At 51.3% G+C, this 7,894-nt stretch overlaps 4 protein-coding genes across 4 annotated transcripts; 3 read left to right on the top strand and 1 right to left on the bottom strand.

Moving 5' to 3' along the window:
• Positions 1-1,273: 1,273 nt before the first annotated feature.
• PFLUO_LOCUS3802 (uncharacterized protein) lies at positions 1,274-2,194 on the top strand (the record flags this gene model as incomplete). The annotated part of the gene is made up of 1 exon (XM_073781086.1): positions 1,274-2,194. One exon carries the CDS (start codon positions 1,274-1,276, stop codon positions 2,192-2,194), a length of 921 nt encoding a protein of 306 aa, XP_073637877.1.
• A 1,099-nt stretch (positions 2,195-3,293) lies between these two features.
• Positions 3,294-4,425, top strand: PFLUO_LOCUS3801 (Polygalacturonase 1; the record flags this gene model as incomplete). Its single annotated transcript, XM_073781085.1, has 2 exons — positions 3,294-3,917; positions 3,967-4,425. 2 exons carry the CDS (start codon positions 3,294-3,296, stop codon positions 4,423-4,425), a joined length of 1,083 nt encoding a protein of 360 aa, XP_073637876.1.
• A 206-nt stretch (positions 4,426-4,631) lies between these two features.
• PFLUO_LOCUS3800 (uncharacterized protein) lies at positions 4,632-5,500 on the top strand (the record flags this gene model as incomplete). Its single annotated transcript, XM_073781084.1, has 2 exons — positions 4,632-4,881; positions 4,938-5,500. 2 exons carry the CDS (start codon positions 4,632-4,634, stop codon positions 5,498-5,500), a joined length of 813 nt encoding a protein of 270 aa, XP_073637875.1.
• A 121-nt stretch (positions 5,501-5,621) lies between these two features.
• On the bottom strand, positions 5,622-7,395 carry PFLUO_LOCUS3799 (uncharacterized protein; the record flags this gene model as incomplete). The annotated part of the gene is made up of 3 exons (XM_073781083.1): positions 5,622-6,568; positions 6,617-7,249; positions 7,296-7,395. 3 exons carry the CDS (start codon positions 7,393-7,395, stop codon positions 5,622-5,624), a joined length of 1,680 nt encoding a protein of 559 aa, XP_073637874.1.
• Positions 7,396-7,894: the final 499 nt, after the last annotated feature.

Raw genomic sequence — 7,894 nt, 5'->3', positions numbered from 1 at the left:
ACATCAAACACCCCTCTTCCGACGCCCGGTAAGGCCCATGCTCCATTCCAGGCTTGCGATACGCGTACGCACCAACGCCCCACGATTGGCCTAGTCTCAGATCCTCTAGACCACCCTGGAGAAAACACACCTCCTCGGTGAAGGTGTGCGTGATTATTCGACTGGGGTCTGTAGTGACGTGCGGTTCCCACCACTGTAGCGTGGAATTATCCTCGCCTGAGCCGTTTAGCATCAGTGCCCATATTCCGGCGCCCACGGAATACCACGGCTTTGCGATGGGCGACCAGATTGGTGTTCCTGGTGGTGGTGGACGAGGCGGGTTGATGAATTCTCTTTGGTGGAAGGTCATAATCTTTGAGGACTATAAATAGGCTGAAGTTGGGGTGAATACATAGGTATTAAGGTGAGATTGATGCTGAAAATATTGTTGTTCCTAACAGCTTGAAATGGACATTGGATCCTCGGCCCTACTTTAATGGGAAGACATGATTTCCCAAGGGAGGGGGGGGGGGGGGGGGGGGTGTGGTAGGAACATTAAGATATCCGGGGATTTGCACCATGTTGAGATTACATGATTGGTCATGTGACACTCCCTCGCGAGAAGCCGGTTAGATAGTCGAGGGAAGGCATGAAACCCTTAATCTGGATTCTCTTCAAACGCTGACCAAGTTTTCTGATGTAAGCCTTAAGCCCCGCAAAGAACTCCTCGATAGAGTTAAAATCCGGAAATAAAGGCGGCAGATATAGTAATTTGACTCCCGCATCAAAACATGACTGCTTGATTCGGTCCGAATGATGGAAAGAAGCGTTGCCTATAACAAGCACGACTTGGGTATGGACTGATAATACGTCTATAAATGGCAGAGACAAACATAAGCCCGCATAAAGGTGCGCATCTACATTGCCAGCCACGTCAAATAGTCTATTCCTGAAAATTGGGAACTCTACAACAACCTCGCCCTTTGCATACAGGATGTCACGAAACTGGCGACACCACGTGCACCCTTCGATTGTTTCTCGAACTCTAATGCCAAGACTTGTCATACTCGTCCAACCGTGTGTTAGGTACCATAGTTAGCCATATAACTGCACTTTGTAATCTACCCCAACTTAACGCTAATTGGTCAATTCGGAAACAAGAATTCGTCACCTTAGAACCGAATCCTCTCAGAAGGTAAAATAAAAGGCGGAGATGCACTTGTAGAATACATATCGATTAATTATTTCTCCTTCAGCTTAACTGGATCCGCAAATCCATATCGAGAAAAACAAAATGTCCTCACCATCATCTACCACCGACCTCACCCAAACCTTTCACCACTGCACTGCTACCCACGAGTATCATATCCGCTGGGCATCTCTTGGTGATCCTAAATTACCACCTCTGATATTTGTGCATGGTACCCCATGGTCTTCACGGGTCTGGAATACCTATGCCCGATCGTTTGCCAAATACTTCCATGTCTACCTCTTCGACAATCCAGGTTTCGGCGACAGCCCCCTTGGCAAGCCGCTTGACGACAAAGAGGAGACGATCGACAAGAAAGCCGCTCTAGATGCAGAACTCGCACTTCAGACAGAGGTGTTTGCTGCGCTCTTTAAATTTTGGTCGCTAGATTGGCGGCAGAAGCCCCATGTGGTTGCGCATGACCATGGCGGCTTAATGAGCTTACGGGCTAATATCTTACATGGCTGTGACTATGCGAGTCTGTGCTTGATAGATGTGGTTGCGCTAGGGCCGTTCTGTCAGCCGTTGTTTAAATTAGTGGCTGAAAACGAGGGAGTGTTCAATGCGTTGACCGGGCCAGTGTTTGAGGGGGTGGTGGAAGCATATATCCGCGATGCAGCCCACAAGGACCTGGGGAAACAGACGATGGAGATGTTGAAGAATCCGTGGATCTCTTCTGACGAAGGAAGAAGGGGGTTCGTGCGACAAATGATTCAAGCTAATAGCCGTAGCACTGAAGAGGTCGAGGCTCAGTACTCAGGGGTAGGAGAGAAGATACCGGTGCAGATCATCTGGGGAAAAGAGGACCGATGGATTCCTGTGGAAACGGCGGAGCGCTTGAAGGAGAAGTTGAATGCTGAGCGTGTGGTACTAATTGAAGACGCGGGGCACCTGGTGATGTATGATCAGGAAGCAATGTTAGGGGTCGAGCTGGGCTGGTGGTTGAATCATGCCAGTCATCTTTAGGCAGGAACTCTCCGGTCTACTATTAGGTTTCACACAAATGCAACTCTAGAGTACATACACATCCGTCAATGCCTGAACGCATGGAGAGCGCTTTCCTTTAAAACTATAAAATACACCTCTTCCTTCTTCCCTCTTCAGCAACTTTATCCTTCTATCCTTGTTGATGGGTGACGACTTGCTCGTTACTAGAATTTGATGAAGATAACTTTGCACACGAGAGCAGAATTAGGCACAGCGGGAATAACAGCAGCAAGTAGCTGGCAGTTACAACGGTCGCTAGAGGATGCTTCGGAAGGTGTTCAAACTTCTGATCAAACAGAAAAGTCACATGGAGTGTGATAGATTAATGAATAATAAGCCAGGTTTATAAAGTGAACTACTAACGGGCTAAGCCTTTCAATTGTAGGGCATGACCGAAGACACTAATTTTAGCATACTCGGGTAGCTAAGATCAAGGCATTATTATTCACCCGTGGTAGCATCATAGTTAATTTGGAACATACCAACTGACCTACATCCCTCAAAGTGACCAGTTTGAAGTTGAGTGGTGAAACCAACTCTCCCGCTAGTCCCCCCCACATAGGTAACGGTGCTGTGCATCTTAGCGTACTCATTGGCCAGCGGGCGGAGGTCTAGAACTGAAACAGTTTGATCCCTCTCCAAAAGAACGCCGGCGATCGCTGAAAATAGCCTTTTGTGCGGCGGACCCCGTTGTACGCACAATTATTTCTGCGGTGAATTGTAGGTTAGTAATTAATGGGTTGACAAACAAAGGAAAGAAAGAGGAAGGATGGATACATAATACGCTGGTTCGGGTTGACAGGTCCACGTCGATGTGCAGGGGAACGGGTGAGAGGCGGGAAAAAGTCAGCCTTGGTATTGTTTCACGATGACTGGTGCGGCGCTTGTCAGCTGGTGTCCAAGTACAGTATATAGGCTATCCACCGCCGGGCTTGGTCTTGGTTATTCAGCTCCACAGTAATCGAGTCGTTCTTTTTTGTTCCCTTTCGCGTTGAGGGTAATACCCCGCCGTTCTTTTCAACATTCGTTTCTTTCTTGTTTCTCGGGTCTGTTGACCAGACCCTCGTTTTCCTTTGAAATGATTTTCCTGTCGATGCTGGTCATTGGCATATCGTTAGTCGCTGCACTCCCGACACCTGTTCAAAAAAGGACGGATTGCACGTTTACTTCTGCGGCCAGCGCCATCGCTGGCAAGAAGTCCTGCTCCAGCATCGTTTTGGAAGACATCCATGTTCCCGCCGGAGAAACGCTGGACTTGTCGGACTTGGAGCCCAAGACCAAGGTTGTCTTCGCAGGCGAAACCAGCTTCGGTTATAAGGAGTGGGACGGCCCGTTAATCCGCGTGTCGGGCTCGAACATAGTCGTCCTCGGCACCACGAACCACATCATCAACGGCGGCGGAGAGCGGTGGTGGGATGGCCAGGGCACGAATGGAGGGAAGACGAAGCCAAAGTTCTTCTACGCGCATGGTCTGGACAACTCGCTCATCGCCGGGCTGAATGTGAAGAATACGCCCGTACAGGCGTTCAGCATTGAATCGAACCATCTGCTCCTGACCCATATCACGATCGACGACTCCGACGGCGATGACCTTAGTGCCCACAATACCGATGCCTTTGATGTCGGAGATTCTACCCACGTTACCATAAGGAAAGCGAATGTCCATAACCAGGACGATTGTCTTGCTGTGAACTCTGGCTCGGTATAGTCTCTCTGCATTATATAAGAAGAGCATCGCTAATAGGATATAGGATATTTTGTTCACAGGCGCCTACTGCTCTGGCGGACATGGGCTCTCCATCGGGTCTGTAGGTGGGCGCTCGAACAACAAAGTCGAGAACGTCAAGATCGAAAAGTCCACCGTGGTCAATTCGCAGAACGGCATCCGCATCAAGACCGACTACAAGCAGACGGGTCTCGTGTCTGGCGTCACGTTTTCAAACATCCGCTTGTCCAACATCTCGGACGAGGGCATTGTTATCGAGCAGGACTATGAGAATGGCAGCCCGACTGGCACGCCGACTACGGGAATTCCGATTACAGACTTGACTGTCGAGAAAATCAGTGGCTCCGTGCAGAGCGATGCGGCGCCGGTGTATATCTTGTGCGGAGAGGGGAGTTGTTCGGACTGGACGTGGGAGGATGTTGATTTGAGCGGTGGGCAGGCGAGTGATAAGTGTGCTAATGTGCCTAATGGCATTGAGTGTTAGTCTAGATAACTTTGAGCCAATCTACATATTTATCGGTTGTGATTAACCTTGGGGGCCAGCTCATGACGCCATTGGCCCGGCCCCGCCGCCATCCGTGTGACATGGTAATGATGATATAACTAGTAGCCGTCAAGGGGATAAAGCAGTTAGTTCGTCAATTTTTTCTCCTTGCACACTTTTCCTTCATCTTCCTCACATCTTCCAAAATGCAAGTCCTCCTACTAGGCGGCCACGGCAAGGTGGCCCTCCGCTTGACACCGCTGCTTTTGAACCGGGCATGGCACGTTACTAGCGTTGTCCGCAACCCGGAGCATGAGAACGAGATACTAGCGTTGGGAAAAGGCCACAAGGGCAAATTGGATGTGATGCTCTCAAGCCTGGACCAGGTGAAGAGTACATCGGACGCACAGAAGATCCTGGACGCCGTTAAACCAGATTACGTAGTGTGGAGTGCTGGTAGGTTCAAACATGCATATACCCGCAGTTACGCACGAAATGCTAACAACTCCCAGGAGCCGGCGGCAAAGGCGGCCCCGAAGCCACAATCGCCATCGATCAAGAAGCAGCGAAGCACTTCCTCGGCGCATCCTTCGCCTCCGCTTGCGTGAGCAAGTTCCTAATGATATCTTATCTTGGCAGCCGGGTCAAGAAACCAGCCTGGTTTCCCGACGAGGACTGGGCGGATACCATGCGGGTCAACACAGAGGTGCTGCCCACCTACGCGAAGGCCAAGCTTGAGGCCGATCAGTACATGACCGCGCTGGCGGCGAAGCGCAAGGCAGATACGTCGGCGCGTCCGTTCCAGGCTATTAACCTGCGTCCTGGGTTTCTGACTGATCAGCCCGCGACGCGGATGGTGGATCTGGGTAGGACCAAAGGTAAGGGGAGTGTGACCCGCGAGGATGTTGCTATTGTTGCGGATCAGTTGCTTGCTAGGGCTGATGTCGAGGGGTGGATTGATCTTATTAACGGGGACTTGCCCGTTGATCAAGCCGTTGAGAAGGTTGCAAAGGAGAAGAAAGATGCGGTCGAAGGGGAGGATGTTGATGGTATGGTTAAGAGGTTTTTCCCTTAGCTGGAGAAAATTGTATAGGGCTTTAGGTTGGTAGGTACTTATTTTTGGTATGGAACAAATGCATCGAATCAATTCGGTCTAATTTTAAATACAACAGATCTGAATATGTAAATAGCAAAACTTACAGTTTGGCCTTAAGGGCTGCGCCCTTGAACTGTTCCTTCAATTTTCTCCTCAAAATCTTACCGCTTGGGTTCTTGGGAATAGATTCTACCCAACGCAAGCCGCCACGCAGACGCTTGTGCGGCGCAACCTTGCCCTCCAACCACTTGGCGATTTTGGCAGCTTCACCTTCGGCGCTGACGCCAGAGGACTTGCTTTTTGCGCTGCGGACGGCACACGCCATTGGAACCTCCGACCCGTGGCTGTCACTCTGCACACCGATGACGGCAACATCGTCAATGGCCTCATTGTCGACGAGGATTCCTTCCAGCTCGGCGGGTGGGACTTGAAATCCCTTGTACTTGATCAGCTCCTTGACCCGATCCGTGATGTAGAAGTTGCCCTTGGCATCCTGGTACCCGACATCTCCGGTACGGAACCAGCCGTCGTCTGACAGGCACTCCTTCGTCGCGGCGGGATTGTTATGATATCCCAGGAAAATGTTCGGGCCTCGTAGGTAGAGCTCGCCGACCTCGGGAGCGGAGACCTCGCGCGGCTCCGAGCCATCTTCGGGCATGGTCATGTACTTGGCCTCCATGCTGGGCATGAGTCGGCCGACAGAGCCGATTGACTCGCGCCACTCTTCCCACGGTTGCGTGTGCGTCGTCGGACTAGTCTCGCTGAGCCCGTAACCCTGTTTGACGCCGACCTTGATGCGCGAATACACAGCCTCAACCAGTTCCCGAGTGAGCGGAGCCGCTCCAGAGTTCATCAATCGCAAGCTGGACAGGTCGTACTTCTCAACTGCCGGGTGTTTTCCCAGCAAAAGAACGACTGGGGGGACGATGTAGCTAAAGGTGATTCGATACTTTTCGACATGCGCGCACCACCTCTCAATGTCGAATTTCTCCATTACCACCAGATGGTAGCCTTTGTACAGAGTCTGGGTGAGGAGACAGGTCAACCCTAAGCTATGGTTAGTCTAATTCATTGCCTGTAGTGAAAAAGACAAACCGTAGATGTGATAGAAAGGTAAGAACGCCAGAAGCCGATCACCCTTGCCATCTGCGCCTCCGTTCCAGCTCAACTTGCCTCCCTCACCGGTAACCTGCTGCAAGATATTGGCTACGATGTTGCGATGGCTTAGCATAACTCCCTTGGGGACACCGGTGGTTCCTGATGAGAAAACCAGAAAGGCAACGTCCTCGTGGGCAACCTTGGCCTTGCGATACCGGGTAGCCCGAGAGATGTTAAGGACACTAGAAAAATGCTTGTGGCGGCCAGTGGGATCGCGCTCATCACCGACGAGGATGATGTGGTCTTCCGGGATCCCAACCTTCTTCGCAGCCTCTTTGGCAGTAGACAGCACTGATGCCTGGGTTGCAAGGACCTTAGCACCGGAAGTCTTCAGCTGGAAGGCCAGCTCGTCGGCCGTGTAGGCCGGATTGGCAGGAGAGATCACTCCGCCAGCCCAGAGCGTTCCCCACATCAGTACGGGGGTGTCAATACTATTGGGCGTGAACAGGGCCAGGACATCGCCCTTGTTCCAGTCGTAAGTGGCCCTCAGGCCTTTGCCGAACTCCAGCGAGGCATCTTTCAAGCTGGCGTAGGTGTAGTGGCGCTGGGTCTCGGCATCCTGGTAGAGGACTGGGCGGAGTTAGCATGGAAGATAGAAATATTGTTGCAGACTAACTCTTGTCGTCGGGGAAGGGCCGGTCTTTGCGCTCGAACAGGAACGTCCACAGGTCCACAGGCGGGATGGAGACTGGAGGATAGAGCGATTGTACGACCATTGTGGGGAAGATCTAGGATCGGGGCGGACGAGGGGGTGAGTATAAGAAGAAGAAGAGGCTATTCGTGTTGCAAGGTGTCAAGAGAGAAGAATACTGGAGCAGCAGAAGTTCGCCCAAGTACCTTTTCGGCGTTCTCGGTGGTCGGTTGGGGTAAGTGGGATAGCCTCGGCCCCGGGAAGTGGCTTGTCCCACTGACGGCCGACCGACCGGAATTAGGGTCGAACTCGGCAAATTGCTGGGGTACGGGGCTATTGTTATTGGACGGATAATAGTGAGTTATCATTGTTTCTGGAGGATAGAAAATACCGGGAACGGTTAATCAGGACTATGTTGTGTAGTGCACTTGGATATGGTTACAAGACTACAATCGCAGAGTGAAATTCAGGTCGTAAGATTGGTTTTTGTTTTGGTGAAGGGTCATCCAGCCGACAAAATCTTATATTGAAATGGCGGCTGACCCGCACTGGAAATACATGAACCCAAGAACCATCGAGTCCAC

This window comes from Penicillium psychrofluorescens, assembly GCF_964197705.1.
Source record: "Penicillium psychrofluorescens genome assembly, chromosome: 2".
NCBI classification, from domain to species: Eukaryota; Fungi; Ascomycota; class Eurotiomycetes; order Eurotiales; family Aspergillaceae; genus Penicillium; species Penicillium psychrofluorescens.
The sequence above is the reverse complement of the archived record's forward strand: the minus strand, read 5'-3'. Positions and strand labels throughout refer to the sequence as shown.